This window comes from Ceratotherium simum, chromosome 6, assembly GCF_057802395.1.
Source record: "Ceratotherium simum simum isolate JZ-2026a chromosome 6, ASM5780239v1, whole genome shotgun sequence".
Lineage (NCBI taxonomy): Eukaryota > Metazoa > Chordata > Mammalia > Perissodactyla > Rhinocerotidae > Ceratotherium > Ceratotherium simum.
This window is the reverse complement of record NC_141905.1, coordinates 62,930,511-62,942,943: the sequence shown is the minus strand read 5'-3', so window position 1 is coordinate 62,942,943 and position 12,433 is coordinate 62,930,511. Positions and strand designations below refer to the sequence as shown.

The window sequence follows — 12,433 nt, the reverse complement described above, 5'->3', positions numbered from 1 at the left end:
TACTTTCCATGACTCAAAGCAAGTATATCTCATCTTTCTTTTTATTTTCTGCAACAATTTTCTTTCAGTGATATTTAACGAAGGCCTCCATGGGAGTGGCGCTGTGCTGGGCATGACCCAGGTAAATCAGAAATGATTCTTGCAAATTAGTATCTATCCACCTAGGACAATAAATTAGCAGTACTCCACACGTATAGCACGGTGAGTTGCCAAAAGTACTTTTCAATCATTAGTGAATCCAGCCAGACACACAATGTGCTTGCTGCAGGTCTCCCACTGACGGTCAAGGTCACATCCCCTTTCCTGACAAGGAAATGAATGAGCCAAGCCAGCTGAGCCATTTCCTCGAGACTTACAAAAAGAACGCAGCTTCACTGCTACGGAGAAGAGAAGAGAGGTGATGTGTAGAGAGAAGTGGCTTCTGCTGCTGCAGGTGTTTGGGGACTAGGGAGCCATTCTTTAACAAAAAGGTATTCTCAAGACACGATCATCTGGTCTATCCCACGCCTTACTATCCCCTGCACATACAGGTCAAACTGCCAGACAGGCAGGCCTGGACATCGAGGTGCAGCCACTCAGGGAAAAGCAAAGAAGATGTTTCAACGCCCTCCTTTCACTTCCTCAGTTCCCTGGCAATGGCCGACCACCACAAAACATGTGCAGCATTATTAACTTGGACGATGAAACTGAAGGAAAAGGGCAGCCTCAGCCCCTCATGGGCACTTGGGTCTGAAACCACCTAACAAGACAGAGCGGCACCTGCAGTTCTCCAGAAAGAGTACCATGGTGCACATGTACTTATTCATTCGTTCCATGCCTACTGAACGCCCACAGTGTGCCAGGCACTGTTCTAGGCGCTGGAGATACCGCCATGAGCAAAACACTCAAGAACGCTTGCCCTGATGGACTATGGAAACATTCCACGTTTCTAAATAACTCTCATCAGCGGTGATCTCGGAATAAGTGGAATTGCAACAAAATTACTAGAAATCTAAAATTAGTTCTGCAAAAGTTCAATCTAAATGATCAAAATTGCATCATAAGCTTACAGATTTTCCCCTAATGAATCATCCTTTTATGGATGCTATTTAAGACAGTGTTTCTAATCAGCATTTATCTACTTTTATCTTCTTACAAGATTATAAATTCCTGTGTGCAAGGCAGCATTAAACCCAAAGCATCACGCCTAGCACAATATCATCTACTCTAACACAGTGATTGCTGATACCGGCTTCTTTTCACTAATCTACTTCCCCTTGCCCCCAGCCCTTTGCTGACCAATCCTCATTGAGCATTGAGATGGGGGGAGGGGAGGCTGAATAGACAAATGCAGGCATTCCCAGGAAGGCAGATTCACTTTTTGCCATGCCCTACAAATATTACCACAACCCAGGGACAAAGTAGTCAGCTTTGGGATTTAAGAGGCAAGATAATCATCAGCAATTACTGCAAGTCTGAAAAAAAGTATCTTTTACGTAAGTGATCCAGGCTCATACAATAGTGGACCAACAGTAAGTCAAATCCGTCTTCAAATAATTTTAGTCATCTGCCTAACAATTCAGAATTAAATTCAATGCTGAATTCACCAATTTAAGGGAAAAAAAAAAAGGAAGAGTTACACTAAACCAGAATTAAGCAGGATTACGTTGTCAAAATGCTGTAGTTTAACAAGTGCGTACAGCCCCACGCAGTGTCTGAGACATCCTTCTACTGACCCAGCCCCCTCCTCCCCAGTTCAGAGAACTCCCAGAGAAAGTAATGCTGAAATCCTTTGGATTCGGATTACCTTATTATTTAAGAAGATATCCTGCAACAGCATATATGTTCATGGCTAGTGGAATTCATTCTTTCACTATAGTCGATTTAAGAATCTTTTGGTAACATTTTTTCAGGCAGCCTATTTATAATCTTTAAATTCTGGGATGGAGGTGGGGAGAGACAGCTATTTGTTCAGCACTGAAAATGAGCCAGACCCTGTGCTAGGAAGGAATTCCATTTACCCAGCATCTCACAACACCCCCATGGTGTAGGTACTATTATCCCTATTGTGCATTTGCAGAAACTGAGGCATATGACACCCGGCCCAAGGTCACTCAGATGGCAGTGGGAGAGCAAGGATTTGAAAAAAGTCTCTAGCTCTGAAGACTCTTTGCTTTACAATAACACAGGAGTCATGATATTAGACCAGAAGTTACTAATAAGACAAAAACCAGAATCGAGGGTCAGCTGATCATTGAGCAGACATGTACGTCCCCGGTCAGTGCCCCAGAACCCTGTTTATAAAACTGCCACTTATACTGAATCTGACAGTGGTGTTCCAGAGTGCAGAGTCAGGGCCCTTGGGCCCCAGGACTCTCATTCCGACCCACTTTGGAGCCAGAGTTCCGTGAGGCCTAAAGTTCTCATCTGTTCCCAGCACACAACTTGTCCCCATACAAGGAGCAAGCTGGAGCAGAAGATCTTCCCATGCCTTGGATCTCAGGTAACCTGGTAAACTGCTTCCAGAGCCACGTCATCTGGCTGGCTGAGGCAGAAGGAGGCTAGGGCAGAGGGCCAGGGGTTTCTAATTTCCCAATCAAGGAATCTGAAGAAAGAGGATTTTGTCAGAACAGAATAGCAATGGCCAGGCTTCTAGGGTAGGAGATAATCTCCAGACCTAAAGCCATTTTACTTCCAGGAGCTTTGAGTAGAGGCTGGTAGGCAGACACAGAACATCTAAGATAAGAGAATTTTCTTATCGTTCTCAGGTTGGGCACAGGTGCATTTAAATGCCCTAGAGTTCATGGGGCTAGCCAGGTGGTGTAGCAGTTAAGTTTGCACTCTCCCCTTTGATGGCCCGGGGTTTGGATCCTGGGCACGGACCTACACACCGCTCATCAAGCCATGCTGTGGCAGCATCCCACATACAAATGGAGGAAGACTGGCACAGATGTTAGCTCAGCGACAGTCTTCCTCAAGCAAAAAGAGGAAGATTGGTAAAAGATGTTAGCTCATCTTTCTTGTCAAAAAATTAAAAAATAAAAATAAATGCCCTAGAGTTTGGACTCAAAAAACCAGAAGTGAATACTAACTCAAATCCCAAACCAACATGAGTGCTACAACAAAAGTCAAACTGAGACATTTTCATGTCATGAATGTGAAGCTGCCATCAATAAAAGGATCCTGAAGTAATTATTTTGGGGAATGCCATGGGAAGAATTCCAAACCCAGAACAAAGATTTGCAGAGCTTTGCCAAGTAGAAATGCTAAGGACTGCACAGCTGCCAGAAAACCAAGAATATTAGCTTATCTGTGTCCTGGGGCTGGACAAAGGCAGAGTTGTAGCAAGCCTGCCAAGGCAAGAAAACATACCTCTCCTGGTTTCTGAGCAGGACGGGAGTTTTACAAGTCACAGGGCTTATTTATTCTACAAGGAATCCATAAAAACCTGTGGATGCTTTCCTACTATTGAGTCTCAAGAAAGATGGCTGGGCAAACAGCCCTTAAGTACACTACATGATCACTTGCTTAACATCAAATGGTATTATTTCAGAGAGGAAGGACTCTAACACACGTTGATATCTCATATTTTACAGATGAAAAGCGTGAGCTCCAGTGAGGTTAGGTATCATTCAAGGACACACACCCAGCAGGCAGTGGAGCCAGCATTTCATCCTGGCCCGTGTCGCTCCAAAATGGCTAGAACACATATGGAGATGGTATTTTCATATTATAATTGTCACTTCCCCCTGTTTTGTGACCTGATAGTCACAGTCACATCCAGCCACCCAGGATCTACTATGGGGATGAGAAGGATGAACTATTGGATGAATTAGTCTTGCCCTGGAGGATTTATTTATTTAATTACCCAGTTAGGGAGAAAAGACAGCAGACACAGAAACAAACATGGGCACCCTATAATAAACGTGAGCGGGGGGGGGGCCGGCCCGGTGGCGCAAGCGGTTAAGTGCACGCACTCCGCTGCGGTGGCCTGGGGTTCGCCAGTTCGGATCCTGGGCGCGCACTGACGCACCGTTTGTCAGGCCATGCTGTCGCGGCATCACATATAAAGTGGAGGAAGATGGGCATGGATATTAGCCCAGGGCCAGTCTTCTTCAGTAAAAAAAAGAGGAGGATTGGCAGATGTTAGCACAGGGCCAACCTTCCTCACAAAAAATAAATAAATAAATAAATGTGAGGGGAAGAGTAGAGACAGTAAGGGCAGGAAGAGTTCTAAGAAGGGAGGCTGTTCAGGGACAGAATGGCCAAAGAAAGTTTTATCAAGAGATGGATACTACTGAAAACTATAAGACATTGTTAAAAGAAATCAAAGACGACACAAAGAAATGGAAAGATATTCCGTGCTCTTGGATTGGAAGAATTAACATAGTTAAAATGTCCATATTACCTAAAGCAATCTACAGATTCAATGCAATCCATATCAAAATCCCAGTGACATTTTTCACAAAAACAGAACAAAGAATTCTAAAATTTATATGGAACAACAAAAGACCCCGAATAGCCAGAGGAATCCTGAGGAAAAAGAACAAAGCTGCAGGTGTCAAACTCCCTGACTTCAAAGTATACTACAAAGCTATAGTAATCAAAACAGCATGGTACTGGTAGAAAAAGACACACAGACCAATGGAACAGAACTGAGAGCTTAGAAATAAACCCACACATTTACGGACAGCTAATTTTTGACAAAGGAGCCAAGAACATACAATGGAGAAAAGAAAGTCTCTTCAATAAATTGGTGTTGGGAAAACTGGACAGCCACATGCAAAAGAATGAAAGTAGACCATTATCTCATACCATACACAAAAATTAACTCAAAATGGATTAAAGACTTCAATGTAAGACCTGAAACCATGAAACTCCTAGAAGAAAACATAGGCAGTATGCTCTTTGGCACTGGTCTTAGCAGTATCTTTTTTTTTTTTTTTTTTTGTGAGGAAGATCAGCCCTGAGCTAACATCTGTGCTAATCCTCTTCTTTTTGCTGAGGAAGACCAGCTCTGAGCTAACATCTATTGCCAATCCTCCTCCTTTTTTTTCCCCAAAGTCCCAGTAGATAGTTGTATGTCATAGTTGCACATCCTTCTAGTTGCTGTATGTGGGATGCGGCCTCAGCTGGCTGGAGAACCGGTGCGTCGGTGCGCGCCTGGGATCCGAACCCAGGGCCACTAGTAGCGGAGCGTGCGCACTTAACCACTAAGCCATGGGGCCGGCCCTTAGCCGTATCTTTTTCTATACCATGTCTCCTCAGGCGAGGGAAACAAAAGAAAAAATAAACAAATGGGACTACATCAGACTAAAAAGCTTCTGCATAGCAAAGGAAATCATCAAAAAAATGAAAGGACAACCTACCGACTGGGAGAAGATATTTGCAAATCATATATCCAATAAGGGATTAATATCCAAAATATATAAAGAACTCATACAACCCAACAACAACAAAAAAACAAACGACCCAATTAAAAAGTGGGAAGAGGATCTGAATAGACATTTTTCCAAAGAAGATAAACAGACAGCCAACAAGCACATGAAAAGATGTTTAACATGGCTAATTATTAGGGAAATGCAAATCAAAATCACAATGAGATATCACCTCACACATGTTAGAATGGCTATTATTAAAAAGACAAGAAATAACAAACGCTGGAGAGGATGTGGAGAAAAGGGAACCCTCAGACACTGCTGGTGGGAATGCAAACTGGTGCAGCCATTATAAAACAGTACCCCAAAAAATTAAAAATAGAAATACCCCATGATCCAGCTATTCTACTTCTGGGTATTTATCCAAAGGACACGAAAACACTAATTTGAAAAGATATATGCACCCCTATGTTCATGACAGCATTATTTACCATAGCCAAGACTTGGAAACAATCTAAGTGCCCACTGACGGATAAATGGATAAAGAAGATGTGATATATACACACATACATATATATATATATACGTATATATATATACACACACTGGAATACTACTCAGCCATCAAAAGAAAGATGAAATCTTGCCATTTGCGAGAACATGGATGGACCTTGAAGGTATTGTGCTAAGCGAAATAAGACAGACAGGGAAGATAGAGACCATGTGACTTCACTCACATGTGGAAGATAAACAAACACACACATAGCTACAGAGAACAGATTGGTGGTTACCAGAGAGGAAGGGAGGGTGGGGGAAGGCAAAAGAGATAAAGGGGGACATTTGTATGATGATGGATGGCAACCAGACTTTTGGTGGTGAACACGACGTGGTCTATACAGCAGTTGAAATATAACAATGTACACCTGAAATTTATATAATGTTATAAATCAATTTAAAAAAGAAGAAAAAAAAAGAGGTACTAAACATGTAGGGTTTAGGCAGGGCCCAGCATGGCCAAAAGCATGGAAACAAGGACACACGGGGCATCCAAGAAAGGCAGGAGATGAGGCAAAGACCAGCTGCAGGTAGAACGTAGAGGCCCTACACATGTGTGTATTTACTGAGCACCTTTGACCAGCACACTTTTTCTTTCTGATGCCTACAGTAGCACCACGAATATCAAGGACAGGAATTTCTATTTTCCTAAGTATCTTAGCTTCTTTTTTGCTTGTTTAATTATCTTTCCTACTAAAATATGATGAATCTTGGAGTTGATTTTGTTCCACTCCCAGTAGGGTTGGGGGTGGAGGGAAGATACACAATGGTACAGCCTCAGTCTTTCAAAGAGAGAGAGAACTAAAAGTAGCAGAAGCTGAAACCAGTTTGCAACAGTTTTCTAAGGTTTCTGCCTCTTGCTTCTTCTCCGCCCCCTATGGAGAATTGTCCCTTGGAGGACAATCACTGCACAAATACTTATTACCTTCATGGACCAGCATTTACTGCCCTCTCCAGAGAGCCCAGGGGTCTCTGAAACGCACCACTGACAGTGGGCTGTCACTGATGGTTAATGGGCTATCACTGGATCTGCAACAATCACTTTATCAAGTACAACAGCAGCCTTGTTTGTTTTTCTACCAAAATGCTAGGTTCATTTTTCCTGCCCTGGAAACAGTTTAACCTCAACCAAACTGGCAAGTAGCCAAGAATTACATGAAAATCAACAAGCTACAGCTCAGGGCTGTCCCCAGACACATTCCATGTCTCCTCACAAATGGCTCTCTAAACCAAAAACCGGAATAAGAACAAACAGTGGGATACAGGTCATACCAACTACATGATACACACTCAAATGTAACTTGGGAAGAGAACTCCATTAGGAAAATTAGTCTTCAAGGTCTCCACTAAATCTGATTTCACCTTTCACTTTTATTTAAGCTTTGGGCAAGACAAAGAGAGATATGGTCCACTTTAGGTGGGAACTCAGGTGTAACGGTGGCAGGCCTACGGAAAGGGCTAACATCTAGGTCATTTTATTAAAGGCACCTCAACTCTGAGTCCCTGGAAGCAGCTCTGGGCTCTCTGGGTGCAAGGTCATAAGAGCAGTCATTCCCATTGTCCAGAGAGAGACCATCTTGGTTGTGCTTTTATAGGAAAATCCACTCACTCTTTTATGTGCTCATAAACTCAGCAAAGTTATTTACTCTCAGGCCTATCTCCTCTTCTAAAGTACAAGCAACTTAAGGGCAAGATGCATAACTTTCACTTCTGTGTCCCTCACAATACCAAGCAATGCCCAGCACCAAGTAAGCCCTCAAGAAAAGATTGTTACATGGATGAAGAGACTTAATGGCTAACAAGATCGTAAAAATGAAGCCAATATAGCTGACTCCCTAAACACCAGTGGAGGTGACATTTTCCTGGCCACAGAAACTTGACACACAGCTAAGAGGTTGGGAGACCACCTGGATACTACTTCGGGCACATGAGGTTTGACGCAGGGATTGGGAAACCCTCTGTGTGTCTCACTATCTCTATGTCTATAATTTCTCATCTGAGGAATTTAAAGCACTTAAGCCATCTCAAAAGCAAAATTCCCTTGCTCAAGGTAGAACTGGGACATGGTCTAACCCCCCAACAGTAGATTTTGATTATGGGGAATGGGATGAAGCTGCTACTGATTTTGTCTCCCATTTACCATATAATTCCATTAGCAATACCTAAAAGTTGCCTTTTTTGCATAAATGATTGTGAAACTTAATAAGATCTAGCTGGAAAGACAGTTCCTGGCACCATGCTTTCCCTCATTTCCTGAGTCTTATGTAAATCAAATATTACCTCCTCCCTCCTTAGGCTATTTAGTAAGCAAATCTACTGCAGGTCTAAGACTACTGCATGGTCAAAAACACCAGAAGGAAATATTAAGACAATTTATCTCTCCCATAAGTTGTAGGGAGTGGCAAAACTTCTGGAACACACACGTCCACACCCCAAGTAAAATGATGACTAAAGGTGGTGAAACTGGAGAGGGTATCACAGCAGACGCAGGCGATGCTGGTCCTTTCGTCACATAATGCCCAACCACAGGCCACCCCTGAACTCTGTACTCCCAGGCCACAGAGAGGGAGGCAACACAGGATGACAGCAGCAAGTAAACCTACTTCAAAAATACCCTGACCCGGGCTCCAAATCATGAAGAAAGCACTAGAGCAAAGCAGAAGAAGTGGGCAGAGAGACACTACTATATAGGCCTAAACCTTAGGAGGGGAAAGCTGGAAGTGCCTTTGAGAAAGAATCCCCCATCACAGCAAAAAGGAAAGTCAGCGCAAGCCACTGTCCCTCCCTGAAAAAAATCAGCAAGTGCCAGTATCTTTGCGCTGATATTCACTGTTTCCAAGTCTTTCAGTTTGCTCAAGATACACATTCTGGGCAAGGTGGGCTCAATATTGCAGAAAAGGTGGTGCTAACTAGTGAGACATAATAAATCATCATCCTTGTAGAGAACTCAAGGTTTATAAACCACTTTCACATCCATTTTTTTTTGTTCCTTATACCAGCTGATGATGGGCTAGGCAGCTATTACTGTCCCCACTTGCCAGACAGTTTACTGAAGCTCTGCAAATGTGAAGCGACCTAGGACTAGACCTAGGGTTTCTGACTGAAGGGACAGAGGTCTTCCCATGGAACCCCAGTGACTGACTGCCCAGGGGGAGATTCTCCTTTAAACTAGAGTCTGTCAGGGCTCTGGCACTCTAGACCTGCCCATGCTACCAACCTATTCTCATGACCCTGGGCCAATTACTTTACCTCTCTGAGCCTTCATTACTTCTATCAGCATTGCCCAGAGGTGCTCTGAGGCCATTTCTGTGATAAGAGGCCCCTGTGGTCAAAGAAGTCTACCGTCTCTTTTGGAGATTCATGACTCGTGTGCTTTACAGTTAAGCCTCTGAAGAGTCCCACAGTTAAGAAGCCTGTTCAACCTAAATCTCCTACATTTCAAATAGCACAGCCTCTCTTTCTTACTGAACAACCATTCATAGCCTCATTATCTCTACAGTGTCTTTCAGCTTCCAAATTCTGTTCCATTTCTCCCTGAGCAGCATTGCTTATCTGCCATGAAACCTCCCGATACTGTACCTTGAGGGCGGGCATAGTCAGCTAGGCACAGGATGGTGACACACAGCTTACGCCCCTGGCGAGCTGAAAGTGGAGAAAATACGCTGATGGGGTCTCTTCATTTTCCCAGGCTTCTCTGAACATTTGTGCAATCTCAGATAAGTGTAGATTTTTCCGAAAATTCTCTCTATGCTAGAAATTGAGGGCAAAAGTCATAAGTTAATCTTTCACTTTATACACTGGGCAGAGGTTGGAAGAGCACTTTTGATACTCATAGGATTGAAGGGTGGTGTTGGGGAGTAATGTTTTTTAAAGTAGTCGAACACTTTAAAAAGTGAGGGTTAATTACTTATGAAAACTAAAGAACTGTTATAATTAGATGAATTTTCTAATAGTATTTTTACCCCTGGATCTAACTTAAATTCTCAAATGCGAGATACTATCCTATAACATTAAGGAATTATTGTCAATTTTTTAGGGTGTGATGTGGTAAGGTGGTTATGTTGAGGAACAGAATCCTTTCATCTTTTAGCAATTCAAACAGAACTATTTATGGTTGAAATGATATGAAATCTGCAGTTTGCTTCAAAATAATTTTAGTGGGGATGAATGGAAGTGAAAGAGGATACAGATAAAACAAGACTGAACATGATGACAAATTGCCACAGCTCAGTGATGGGTACATGGGGATTCATTATATCATTCTCTTTGGATATGTTTAAAACTTTACAAAATAATAAAAAAAAAATTAAAGGATTCTATTCTAAATAATGTCCATTCTTGACCCAAAATAATATTAAGCTTTCAGAGCCCTTAAAAGAACTAAGGAACACCAAAAGCCCAAGCGACAAAAGAAAAAAATAGATAAACTGGACTTTATCAAAATTAAAAACAGTTGTGCTTCAAAGGACACCATCAAGAAAGTTAAAAAAAAAAAAAGAAAGAAAGAAAAAAAGAAAAGAAACCCATAGAATGGGAGAAAATATTTGCAAATCATTTATCTGATTAGGGACTCATATAGGCTTCTTAGCTGTGTGACTCTTCAGAGGCTTAACCGTAAAGCACACGAGTCATGAATCTCCAAAAGAGACAGTAGACTTCTTTGATCACGTGGGCCTCTTATCACAGAAATGGCTGCCTCAGAGCGTCTCTGGGCAATGCTGATAGAAGTAATGAAGGCTCAGAGAGGTAAAGTAATTGGCCCAGGGTCATGAGAATAGGTTGGTAGCATGGGCAGGTCTAGAGTGCCAGAGCCCTGACAGACTAGTTTAAAGGAAAATCTCCCCCTAGGCAGTCACTCACTGCCACTCACTGGGGTTCCATGGGAGGACCTCTGTCCCTTCAGTCAGATAAGGGACTTTAAAACAGGCAAAGAACTGAATAGGCCTTTCTCCAAAGAAGATATACAAATGGCCAATAAGATCATGAAAAGATGTTCAACATCACTAGTTATCTAAAGGAAAATGCAAATCAAAAGCACAATGAGATACTACTTCACACCCATTAGGGTAGTTATGATAAAAATGACAGACAATAACAAGTGTTGGAGAGGATGAGGAGAAATTGAAACCCTCATACACTCCTAGTGGGGACGTAAAATGGTGCAGCCACTATGGAAAACAGTCTGGCAGTTCCTCAAAAGTTAAACACAGAGTGACCACATGACCTAGCAATTCCACTTCTAAATATATACCCAAGAGAATGAAAATACATGTCTACACAAAAACTTGTATACCAGTGTTCATAGCAGCATTATTCATAATAGCCCAAAAGTGGAAACAGCCCAAATGTCCATCAACTGAGGAATAGAAAAATAAAATGTGTTATATCCATACAATGGAATATTAATCAGTCATAAAAAGGAATGAAGTACTGACACATGCTACAATGTGGATGAATCTTGAAAACATCATGTTAAGTGAAAGAAGCCAGTCACAAGATACCACATGGTATATGATTACATTTACATGAAATATCCAGAATGGGAAAATCAATAGAGACAGAAAGTAGATTAGTGGTTACCAGGGGCTGCGGGCAGGGGTTATGAAAATATTCTGAAATTAGATAGTGGTTATGGTGGCCCAACCTGGTGAATATACTAAAAACTACCGAATTGTACACTCTAAAAGGGTGAATTTTATGGTATGTGAATTATATCTCAATAAAGCTGTTATTACAAAGAAACAAAAAGTAAGCCCCAGAAACCATCCTCACCTCAGAACAGAAAGTACCAAATGGAGGTTGGGGACAGGCATCAAGAAGCCCCAGGGAGCCCCTCACCTCAGTACAGTACACTGTGTGCCGAGAACTGACAGATCTGTGTGTGGTCTAGCACTGTGGTCAGAATGGATGACGAACCACAACTCCCACACCCGAGACAAGAGCATACTTTCTTGCTGGTGGTAACCCCTCCGACTCTTTCTCACTCAAGAGGGCACAATGATGTCCAAATCACAATAACAATATATACTCCACCTTACCTGCTCTAAGAATAAATAATTTCATACTTTATTACTAGAAAACGATTGCCGGAAAAACACCTCTCATCTGATTGCCAAGGCTGATAATACAGAAAGTGATTCACATGCCTTTTGGACTAGGAGTTAATCAAAATATATTCTTAAATTTCTCTACTGGAAACAGATCTTGGGTCAGTTGGGGAATAGGAAACTTTAAAGGTTCCCCAAAGCTAAAAGAAAAAAAACGAAGAAGAAAATAACGAAGGCTAACATTTACCAAACAATTACTATGTGGCAGGCACTGTTCTAAATGCTTTATAACTATTAACTCAGTTAACCCTCACACTAACCATATAAGCCAAGTGCTATTATCCCCAATCTACAGCTGAGGAAACTGAGCTAACCAACTAGCCCAAGGATATATGGAGGCAGTCTGGCTCCAGAGTCTGTACTCTCAACAGCGCTCCTTCCAAGTGTCCCTTCTTCTGGGATGACCACTATGGA

The 12,433-nt window shown here is 42.1% G+C and overlaps 1 protein-coding gene across 4 annotated transcripts in view; it reads right to left on the bottom strand.

The window, feature by feature from the left end:
- Window positions 1-12,433, bottom strand: part of WBP1L (WW domain binding protein 1 like) — a 61,093-nt gene that overhangs the window by 38,897 nt on the left and 9,763 nt on the right. For 2 of the 4 annotated variants that reach the window (XM_087432526.1, XM_087432531.1), the window contains exon 2: window positions 9,492-9,662. The exons of the other annotated variants lie outside the window; for them this stretch is intronic. Coding sequence is in view for 1 of the 2 variants with exons in the window: in XM_087432531.1 (XP_087288657.1) it covers window positions 9,492-9,506 (15 nt within the window). In the remaining variant the exon portion in view is untranslated. The remainder of the gene's footprint in view (window positions 1-9,491; window positions 9,663-12,433) is intronic. 4 annotated transcript variants of the gene reach the window in all.